Source organism: Phoxinus phoxinus (assembly GCF_949152265.1).
Source record: "Phoxinus phoxinus genome assembly, chromosome: 10".
Classification (NCBI taxonomy): Eukaryota; Metazoa; Chordata; class Actinopteri; order Cypriniformes; family Leuciscidae; genus Phoxinus; species Phoxinus phoxinus.
This window is the reverse complement of record NC_136885.1, coordinates 35,714,692-35,727,168: the sequence shown is the minus strand read 5'-3', so window position 1 is coordinate 35,727,168 and position 12,477 is coordinate 35,714,692. Positions and strand designations below refer to the sequence as shown.

The 12,477-nt window shown below is 36.3% G+C and overlaps 1 protein-coding gene across 1 annotated transcript in view; it reads right to left on the bottom strand.

Moving 5' to 3' along the window:
* Positions 1-12,477, bottom strand: part of eif3ha (eukaryotic translation initiation factor 3, subunit H, a) — an 87,926-nt gene that overhangs the window by 18,198 nt on the left and 57,251 nt on the right. Inside the window, exon 4 of the mRNA XM_079625760.1 lies at positions 4,368-4,467. Within this exon, the coding sequence (XP_079481886.1) occupies positions 4,368-4,467 (100 nt within the window). The remainder of the gene's footprint in view (positions 1-4,367; positions 4,468-12,477) is intronic.

The following is a 12,477-nucleotide window of genomic DNA, read 5'->3' as shown; positions in this document are numbered from 1 at the left end:
TCATGTTATTTTAAAGGTTTTGCATTTTGTTTGAGTCTCCTAAAATGAATTTAAATGCATTGAAGATAAAAAAAAAACACTTTAATGCTCAAAATATACATCTTGGCATTTCTGAAACTGTTCATTCGAAGATTCAGTCTCTAAACTCCGCCTCTCCGAGAGCTGCTCTGCTCTGATTGGTCAGACGGCCCAGTCTGTTGGTATTGGTCACTTTAGGAGACAATAACTATATACACTGATTTTTTTTAAACTTTGCAGACCTTTCACATCCACAAACAGCTCTATTACACACTACATGAAAGGGAATATCCGAAAAAGCATATTAAAATAACAATGTAAAAGTTGTAAGTCAGGCTTACAATGTGAAGGAGACTATAAACTGCTAAACGGCTGTGAGAACTGCAAATATTACAATAACCTCATCACCATTACTTACATTTTGAATACTTGGTGTTCTATTAATTTAAGAGAACTTATCTACAACATTAACATCCATCTCATGTGATCCAGAAATAAATACAGATGTAAGCCGGGTTCAAAATGTTGCATTCAAAGAACGTAACGTTAATACAAAAGCACAGTTGAAATACTTTTAATTTCTTTTTACATCTTGATGCATCCAAACAACACCTAAAGACGGCGTACTCAAATGTCAATCATCTACTAAACTTAAAGAAAATTATGATTCAACACGTGGAAATGCCCAGATTGGGGAATATCTCAAAAAAGAAAAAGAGATTTGTGTTCCAAACACCGATTAAAATGCGTTAGGGCTGTCAAATAAAAATTTTTTTCTTCTAATACTCGTAAAATAAAATGCAATAATCCGTGCATTCGATTTTTTGCTGTGTCAAGAGGTGCGCGAGAGACATGATGGCGGCGTAACCAACGCGGTTTGTTAGCTTATCCAGTGCACAGTATGCGGAGCGTGTGTGTCATCAGCTGGAACTCAACAGAACGCGCTCCGCACTCGCTCAGATCAAGTGAGTGTTTCTGAATGCTAGTTTGCTATTGTGTGTTCATGTGTAACCTGAGAAAACACTTCAACAGACGTGTAATGAACTAGTTTTATGCACTATTGTAACCTAATTTTCCTTGCATCCACATTTAAGGAAATTATATTTTATTAAGAACAATTGTTTTAAAAAGTAAAAGCACTTTAAAAAGTGAATATTTAATTTCAATAAATGATGCGATGCTTGCTTTGGTGTATATTTGCTTGTTGTGCTTGCTTGCGTCCTCTTGTGGGCATAGGAGATAAAGGAGATAGACATATTGCCTTTAGAATTCGAATCTAATTAGAATTTTGCTAATATTTAAAGGGGTCATGACATGAGAAACCAAATGTGCCTTGATCTTTTGGTATATAAGAGGTCTTTGTACCATTAAAACGTCCTGCAAGTTTCATAGCTTAAGACGTCCTCCCCATTATAAACGAATCATTTATTTAATCAAGCTCTAAATACAGCTCGTTCTGGATCCATGGTAAGAAGTGACGTCACGGTGCGAAGTGACGTACCAGCGTTTGCATATGACCGCCTCCAGCACAAGACAACTACGCTTAAAGCGCAAGACAACTTTGCTCACTTCGTATCGCCGCGCGCCTCACAAGTGTTCAGTCGCCGGACAGCGAGTGGGTCTGTGTACAGGGAGATTACGATGCCGCAGATGTGCTGTTCCTGCTGTGGACAAACAACATCTGTGAATACGCTGCGAAAGATCCAGTTGATGCACTTTATTTTTTGCGGACGTCCCAGTCCATTTGAAGGATGACTGTTTTGAGAACAAATCCCAATATGATGCTGGCTTTGCCAGAAAACTGTTGCTCAAAGATAAGTCCGTGCCGACTATTCTGGGCTCAACAACGACGACGCAAACTGTAAGTAATGTATTTAAAACTTTAAACTACTTTTTAAATACGCTGAATCCGCAAATGTTCTGGCTTGGGGCGTTAATAATTGCTGCATAGGCACTGACGTTAGCCAATCATAACAGTGGGCGTTAACACTGAACTCTTAAAGGGGAAACACCCCCAAAACAGACTGTGTGAATCAGAGGATGAGAAACAGGGAAAAGGTCATAAATCACTACATTTTAAAAAATTTTTGTAAAAGAAACTATAGTAACACTATAATTGCACCTGAGGGAACATAATAATAAAATAAAAAAACCCATGTCATGACCCCTTGAAGAAAGAAAGAAATTCGAATTGAGCTTTTCAGCCATTTTGACAGCCCTAAAATGCAGCAATATATTGAGAAGCATGTGCGTCTGATTTCATGCTCTCTCAACATGCACTGATGCAAGTACGCATGAATACAGAGAGCCCCCCCCCCTCAACTCAATCAATGCAGTTCAATGAAACGCAGGCTATTATCAGGTGTAAACGGCCATCAGTCTTCCAGACGACCCACGAGCGCCTCGTTCTGAGCAGTTACAGGGTCACTGGACCCACCGGCCCCAACACTATCCATCATCTCAACGAGTCGGTGTGTTCGGCCATTCAAGCTGAATTGCAGAAACTTATGGAGGAGCAGGAGAATGTTTGAGGAATATCAATATCGCACTGCCTCGCACAGATTTCAGATTGATATTCCGTATGAATCTGACAAGCGATCTGTATGCATCATTCACGATGACCCACCCCGCTTCCTTCACTACACAAATACAGGCTTATTTTCATAAATCAATAGCAGTGCTCTTCTTAACTGGCTGAATATTCAAGAGGCGTAGTCGAATGACGAGTGTCGAGCCGGGAGATGACAAGGTCAACACAGGCCATGCGAACATGTCTGATGTCAACATGAGGAACACAGTGCTTTACCCATTAAATCTGTAATGTGACATGTTTCTGAGAGAAACCAGACGTTCTAGGAGACCTCAGCTGAACAGAGTACTGTACAAGCTTTCATTTTAACTGCGGGAATGTGAATGTAAAATATCTGCAAGGTGTAAAAGATCAAGATCCTTCTAAGGATTGTAACAAATTTAATAGGCGTTTGGTTTACGACACTAAGCGACCAATCACAACAGACTGAGCCGTCTGACCAATCAGAGCAGATTTAATTTATATGCTCAATTTAACCAAGAGCATATAAATATAAAATAACAATAAATAAATATAATTCATTAAATTATTTATGGATTAATTAACGTATAATACAATTGTATACATACAAAAATTATATATGTATACACACAGAATAGCAAATTCAAAGAGAGGCTCCAACAATAAAATAAATGTATATGTATATACATATATATAAATGTGTATATATATAAATGCATAAAATAATAATATTGGATAAATAATTATATTATGTATTAATTATAATAAATAAATAATCTTATTGCATATAAAAAACATACTAATTGTAGATCATGTAATATTCATTTATTTATACATGTTATCGTCTGATAATAATAGACAATTAAAAAACACTTCTCTCTCTCTCTCACACACACACACCATTTTAAACACGAGTTTATATATTGACCCATTGAAATACTTAAAGCACTGCAAAAATGACATTTCATTGTATTAATATATTGCTCAGCTCTAGTTAAAAAGGTTGTTGTTTTGATGAAAGATTATGAAAGAAATAATAAAATTTCATAGATTAATTATGCACAATCAGATCTGTACTATCGAGTCCCAAGCGAGAGACGGTATTTCCCCCCCGATCGCTCAGACGTCACTGCTTTGCTGATACACTCCCCCATTAGGCTTATGTCTAGCAGCAATTTAAAACTAATTACCATCTGCCGAGAAGCCAGTGAGGTTGTAAACTTTGTGCATTTGTTTGTTTGGCAGACAGTGCTGACGAAGACGCCCATCCTGATAAATAAAAGCCATGGCTCTCTCCGAGCCGAAACACTTCTGTTTGAAGACGGTCCTCATTAGCAACAGATTAATAGTAACAGGGAAGGGAAGTGACATGGGGAATGTAATGAAGTGCTTTAAAGGGATAGTTCACCCAAAAATTAAAATTAGCCCATGATTTACTCACCCTGAAGCCATCCTAGGTGTGTATGACTCTTCTTTCAGACGAATACAATCGTTATATAAAAAAAAATGTCCTGGCTCTTCCAAGCTTTATAATGGGAGTGAATGGCTGTGTGTCTTTGGAAGTACATCAAAGTGCGTGTAGTAAAAAAAAAATCCATATTTAAACTTTAGCCATGTGGAGCACTTTTATCATGAATGGATGCGCTTTAATGGACTTCCACAAAAAAACATTGACTCCCATTATAAAGCTTCGAAGAGCCAGGACATTTTTTAATATAACTCCCGATTGCATTCGTCTGACAGAAGAATGTCATATACACCTATTCGTTTAAGTTGGTAAGAAAAGAAAGTGTCTCACCCCTCCGGAGTGAAGTCCTTCTCCTTGCAGATCTCCATTAGTTTGGGGGTCAACCTGTAGGCCTTCAGACACAGAGAGCCCTGCGCAGTCTTTATGGGATCTGTGAAGGAAAAAGACGAGCTAGATTCACATAAGCAGTTTCTCAACATGTGTTCTTGTGAAGCTTCATCAGTCTTTGCCAAAGTACTGTTTAGTGTTGTCAAAAGACCCGGTACTTCGGTACCATTTCGGTACTAAAAAAATTAAATGGTTACGGTACCAGCTTTTCTTAAGTACCGGTGGAACCGAAGTATCGGGTTAATCCGGTTCTTGACGCGCTGTCCGAACGGTGCACAGTTGCGTCCTCTTCATAAACACACTGAGACATGGCGACCAGCGGCGCTGCTAATGCGGTGGCTCTGAATCCACTTGTTGACAAGAAAGGAGGAAAGAGCCGTTCACAGCGCGTTTTTTGCGCGTGCAAATTCGAGCTTTCCATGTTGTTACGGAAAAGCCGCTGGTTTTTGTCACATGACCTGTTGAGATGCATTGAAGTGCTTCTCACTGAATTTATTGTATCTAGTTTAAAAGGCCTTTTAAATATGAACGCAGTTTTGGATTAAATAAAAGGACAGTCAAGTCAAATAAAACACGTTTTATCTCCTGTTTAGTTGGTAACACTTCAATAAGATAACATTCATTAACATTACTTAATGCCTTATCTAACATCAACACATTGAGTGAAGAATATATTTTTACAACATTGATGTATGTTTGTGAATGTTATTTAATACAAACACTTGATTGTTCATGAACAGATAAAACTTTTGATTTTAAAAATGTATTAGTAGGCTACATTTTTTAATTACCCCAAGGAGAATAATTGCTTCAGTGTATAACTATTGTTAGGTCATTTTATCAAATGTTATCTAACAAATGGATATACACTTTAATTTATGCAAATTTAATCTAAATTAGCTTTGGTACCGAAATTGGTACCGAGAACCGTGGATTTTCACAGGTATCGGCACCGAATACTGAAATTTTGGTACCGTGACAACACTAGTACTGTTCCAGTTCGACGTTCACATCTAATCAAATACAGGTAAAAAATCCCCAGATATGTTCTTGATCCGCCTCTTTTATCAAGGATGCATCAGGAGGTGCTTAAGACAGCCAGGTATCCCAGAATGCATCTCGCACCAACCAGCAAGCGTCAATGGAGGAGGCGAACACCAACGTAATTTTTAAAATACTACTTCTATTGTGTCACGAAATGTAGCTAAGCGTTTATATTAGGGATGTGCACGAATATTCGATCTGTATTTATTATTCGAAAAATAAAATACTATTAGAATTTTATAGAATTTATGAAGCTGTAAATGCAGTGAATCCCTGATAAATCCCAAGCACTAACTCGCAGTTAAACATATATTGTTGTGTATATTGCCTAATCGTAAGCTTGTTCAGAAATGGCGACAAAACCTTTAAAAAAAAAAGTACTTCAAAAATAACGTCTTTTTCGTTAAACGTAATTTAAATAAACTAGTATTCGATTTTAATGAGCCTAAATATTCAAATGCAATGTTTTTGAAAAATGCCCATCCCTAGTTTATATACACACACGTATGTATGTGTATACACCGGAAAAAGATTTCCACCTCAGAGCCACACTCACTTATTACATCATCACCACACCGACCAATGGGAGTTCAAACGTTTTAACCAGCCAGAGCGAACATTTGTCAATTTTGCTTTGGCAAACCACTTCAAATTCCGGAATGCACCAGTTCCTTCTTAACAGTATGTCCTGCATGTAATGGGAGACACGATTAAAATCAATGTTGAATGAACATGGTGTCTGATCTACACTGGATCGTAACTCACATACAGCATCAGTACCTCAATATTATGAGATGGTTTCTTTCAGCGGCATTAAATCACAAATATAATGGTTCAAAAGGACAAAGGAAGAAATTGAATATTCTCTCTGGCAATGCAGACTAAAGCCTCCGTGAATGGCAGATTTTAGGGCTGGGCGATGTAACTATAATCAATTACTTTTCATTATATCTGTAATGATATTTGATGCACAACACCATTCAAAAGTTTGGAATCGGATTTTAAATGGGCTTTTGAACTGATGCTTCTGCTCACCAAGAAAGCATTGAATCGATTAAAAACAACACTAATGCTGAGAACTAGAATTACTGCTCGAAACGATGGGTTTTATTCAGTCTTCACCTGCATTAAAGTCTCTTACTCCAGTCTCCTCAAAAACCTCATCCTTACGAAATAACTGCTAATTTGCTACTACAGAAACATTTCTTATTACTGTTCGGCATGGCTCCGCTACTTAATGAAGTGTGGAAAGGTAATACAATGTCTTTGTCAGTTGTTGAAATATTGAGTACACTTTTCCTCAAGCCCAATTTTAGTTTTAAATAGAAACTGATTTTCCTAGAAACTCTACAGTCTATGGCGGTCTGCATTGGAAGGAAGGAAGGAAGGAGCAAAGCTTTTGCAGAAAAGCAAAAAAATATTGCAGCTTTTTTAAATAATAAACTAGAATGAGCACAATGGATTTAAAAACAGTCTCAAGACGTGAAATAGCATCTTAGAAACGTAACAATCGCTTCTGAAAAAAAAAAAAACTTCCCTTTTCTTTACAACCAAACTTCATTCATGCAGAAATTTGAAGACATCCATCATTGTCAACATCGCAAATACATTTGTTCATGCCACATTTACATCCAAGTCATTAACAAACTTGTAAACTATATTGATACTAGGGATGGGCAACGATTAATCGCGTCCAAAATAAAAGTTTGTGTTTAAATAATATATGCATGTGTACTGTGTATAATTATTTTGTATATATAAATAAATACACAAGTGCATATATATAATTAAGAACTATTTGCATGTATATATCTATACATCATTTATATTATATATAAATATGTGAGAGAGAGAGAGAGAGAGAGAGAGAGAGAGAGAGAGAGAGAGAGAGAGAGAGAGAGAGAGAGAGAGAGAGAGAGAGAGAGAGAGAGAGAGAGAGAGAGAGAGAGAGAGATTCATTTTGTGACTAAATATCAGGTTTATCTGAGAAGAGAAGACGGCCGGCCTTTTAGGAGTTTCACTGAAAAAGATTTACTAACAAGGTTCAAATGCACAAGAGATCAGATGGTGGGTGTTCTGGATGGATGAATCCACACACAAGCTAAACCACACCGGCTGGAAGAGCTGCAGAGAGCATGAGATTTAAAAACGTCACATAAATATTAGCGATACACCAATATTTTCTGCCAAAAATGCTGCAAAAAACAAATGGATAAAAATGCAGAATGCACATACAAAGATCCAGGTTTAATCATATTTAATGTAAACACCGGCTGATGCTGCTATCTTGCTAGGAAGATGTGTGAGATATCACACACACGATGTGTGAAATACACACATTAGCACTTGCATTTTTTTTCTGGAAGCAAAAGCAGCTTCTCATTTAATGCATTACAGGGAAGAATATGGGTTTAGTTTATCAAATAGCATCTTAAAAAAATTATAATAATTTTCAAAAATTATAGATTATAAAAAATGTAATGTGAATTATAAAGACATGCATGCTTTTTTGCCAATGGTAATTTTTTTATAAATTAAATCAAATAAATCAAAGTCTTATCAAAGTATATTAATGGTCATAAAACGGTATTTTGCATTATTATATAGTATTGTCCATTATTCAATGGTGAGTAAGTTATACAAAAATAATGTAAAAAATGAATAAAATATAAATATAAAATAAACAATACTTGTAATAAAAATATATAATTTATATTAAAAAAAAGTTTTTTATTAGGAATTATAAAATAATTTTAGCAAAAGCAGGCAGTAATGACTTTATAGATATTATAGATACCAGTAAACAACATTATAGATACCAGTGAAAATTCACAATTCTCTATTCCAATACCACAGCTAAACGAACTAGTCCTACTAATATAAAATTAAAAATATTATTCAAGGCAAGTAAACAATCAATAATAAAATAAGAACAATCAAATTAAAAGAAAAAGCACAAATAAATACAATATAACAAAGATACAAATGAAATAAACAGCGCTTTTCAGGTACAGAAATTAATAAAGCAAAATAACTCTTTCAGTCAGAATAAAGCAAAATTATTTAAAATAACACTGTAGAGACTTTTAAATTAGCTAATGCACGCGTTTACTTTCTCAACTGCCAAACAAAAGTGCATTAAAACAATTTATTAATATTCAAAATGTGCTTAAATTTATCACCAGCAAAAATCATACATTTATTGTGAATGTTCAATACATAACCCAGCCCTAATAGTTAATTTCATGCATTTTAAACCACAGATTCAGGCTACGTTTACAGATTCAAGTTACGTTTAGAGATTATTATTAATATCATTATAGATTAGAAACAGATTATCTTTAAATAATGTCTTTGAGTAGAGGAGAATACAGTGCCTTTAATGGTTCATCTGAAACGGGAACAAAGCGTATGACAATAACAGAAAGGTCACAGAGTTAAGCGCCATAAAACAACCACTTCCATCCAGCGCCTACAAGACATTTATATTCACCCGACGGATAACCAATCTCAGGCACGAGGGCCAGGAGGTCACGCAGAGAAGCTTTTCTCCTCTTTCATAAAGAAATCATCGACTGCAGGTGCTGTCAGGTTTCATATTCAAGCTGCGCCAACCACACAAGCCCTCCACTGCTTTTAGTAAGAGAGTTGTATTGAATTAATGTGCTTGTCAGAGATGTCAAAGCCTTAGAAGTGTTCACACAGGTCTTATCAGAGCTGCCACTCACACACACACACACACGCGCACACACACACACACACACACACACACACACTGCAGAGGGTCCTGCACACTTTACAAACGTCCTTGCTTTGCCAGAGGAACGGCCATCTAGAGTCGCGGTGGCCATTTTAAATGTTAATACAATGATAAAACAGAAGTCAGTGCAAAAAACAAAACAAGGATGCACAATTTATTTTAGCATCACTATCGATGTAACAAGTCACATTGCAGAATGTGCAATGCCAAATTAAATTAAGTAAAAAAAATTAATTTTATATATATATATGTATATTAGGGGTGTAACGGTACGCAAAAATCACGGTTCGGTACGTACCTCGGTTTTAAAGTCACGGTTCGGTTAATTTTCGGTACAGTAAGGGAAAGAAATGCAAAACATTAAACTGCTGGTTGTTTACTATAAACTTTTTTTTAACAATTTGTTTACACTTTTTTAAAACACACTTTTTTAATAAAATATAGGCTAATAAATAGAAAATATATAAAATAAAAAAAGAATAAGAAATAAAATACTGCTGCAAAGTTCTCCACTAAATAAAATACTCTCAAACCAATATTGGCCGTGACGCTAGCTAGCGAGAGGCTGGGCTAAAGCGAGCGTGCCGTGTATGTGGTGATCTTTATTTATGCGATATTTATGTCCGAGCCCGACCCGAGTTAAAATCCTATTTTTTTTCTCATACTAATGACACATGTACGTTTGTTTGTGTGGAAAGCCCGCTTTTAACAGAAAGGCATTCGGAAATGTCCACAGATGAGCGCATCAGCGCTCTTAACACAGGCGCGTGTGCACGTGTTTCGTTGTCACAGCAACATAAACAAATTTCCGCACACAGGAAGACAGATGTAATGGTAATATTTTACATGTATTTGAATCACAAAAACGATTAATCAGATTTAATCAGTGCAACGCGGAGACTTCCGACACTTAATATGTTCGTGTGGAAACTCGGAATTGACGTATGTTCCGCACACAAAACTAGCCTAATTTACGTGAATGATTGCATTCGGTGCACATGTGAACCGTACCGAAAGTGCTGTACCGAAACGGTCCGGTACGAATACACGTACCGTTACACCCCTAATATATATATAAAAAAAGTTATTCAGTCAAGACCGAGTCTTGTTGTTTGATTGGTGTTAGAGACGGCAGCAGGAATATCAGACTGCCGTCACTTTAAAGGAACACTTTTTTTGGATTTACAGTATTTTCCAGACTATAAGTCGCACTTTTTTTCATAGTTTGGCTGGTCCTGCGACTTATAGTCAGGTTCGACTTATATCAAAATTAATTTATACTGACTGAGTTGAACCAAGAGAAAGCATTACCGTCTACAGCAGCGAGAGGGCGCTCTAGTTAGCGGAGTTGTTCAGAAGCGACACCGAGGAAGAACTCAATGTATTCAGTGTTGAGGAGTGAGATCGGGAGCTTGGTGAACTTGCTGACCGCTAACTTGTTGGACTCGCTGGATAATGTTAGTTTAGCCTATTCAGCCTCAGGTATATGTTCTTTATGCTGTTGTGGAGCTGAATAACTGTTAATGTGTTACGGTAACACACCGGACACTATTCAGCTGTTGTTCTGTGTGCTGTTGTGCAGCTGAATAACCTTTCCAGATTAAATGTCTGTTCTTGGTCTTGGATTTTGTGAAATAAATGCGACTTATAGTCCAGTGTGACATATGTTTTTTTTTGCCCTCTTCATGACATTTTTTGACTGATGTAGGGATGGGACGGTATGAAAATTTAATATCACGATTATAGTGACCAAAATTATTGTGATTATCAATATTATCACGGTTTTGTTCAAACAAAATGTGTGATGAATGTGTTCAAAAATAACTGATGCTCACATTGAAAACATTTCAACAAGTTTTATATTTGAAAATCAACAAACAACAAATAAAACAAGCAGCTCTATGCACTTTTTTAACCCCTTATCAAGCGCCCCTATTTTTGAGAATTTTCTGAAAACGGCATACCCAAATACAAATGTCTGTAGCTCTTAAACCCTATGGTCCACATTCATAATTCTTGTATTTTTTTAAACTAGACAATTGAAACTGTTACCCAAGAGTCAATTTTAACTCAAAGTTGAATAGGAAAAGAGTAAAACAAGGTAAATTGACATGAAAGTGACTTACGATTTCTTTGAATGAACTTAACTTAGGGAAAAATTGATCAGACTTTTATGTCAAAGGCCTGAAAACACCATAAAGATAAAATTGAATGTATGGACATGTTTTGAGTCAAATTTGAGATTGATACTCCCAAAAATGTAGTTTCTGTAAGCTTTTATTGATGAAAAGTATAGGCGTCCTTTCCAAAAACCTATTTGGAGACTCCAAATGGAGACCTGTTACCAAATGACATAAGAGTAAACAGTACATACTACATGCATGCATATCAGTTCAAGACTGTTTTGCCCATCAAACCACACAATAAAAAACTATTTCAGCAAAACATTTTAACATTTTAACAAAATACCCTTTATTTTGATCAATTCTAATAGCAAAAACAGTGAAATAAAACATCTATCATTAAACGTATAGCCTAGACATTCCAGAAGTGACTGTTTTCCAACTAATGTATAAAATATATTTATATATATAAAAAATAGTTTTAGAACATTTGTAATTAGAACAGTGTTTTTTACTCAAATAAATTACAGTAAACGGATTATTATAATGGATATCCTATTACTTTCTGCTGCTCTTCGTCGCTTCTTCTCTCCACCTTCTTCAAAACACCACCAAAGTATTCTGTAGTCGACGATCAATGGTAGAGATGTTCAGATATAAGCTTTGGATTAAATCCGTGTGTTTATATACTGTCTATGGTTTATTCGAACTCCGTGGGCAAAACAATGTAAAACAACGCTATGTGTGTGTATGTGTCGGCGCACTATGTGTGTGCGCACTTGCGTGTGGAATGGCGAAAGCGCACGTGTGAATGAAAAGTTTGCGCTTTGTTCTTGTATTACACGTTTCATGCAAGCAGATTCGTCAATCACTGCATCGATGTTGGTTGGTCAATACTCCCATCAATCAAAACTTTGCTGACTAGACATTGGCTGGCTTTATCCAGGCTTTTATCCAGTTGAAAACCGAGGAGCGCGATTGACAGTTCGCGCAGCCGGTAAAATGCTCCCTTTTTGTTTCAGTCAATAACAAAGCCTGTGATTGAAGGATAGACACGAGGGAGGGCTCAATTTACCCGGAAGATTCCAAACTACGGGGGAGATATGGCTTTTGAACGTTGGAATCG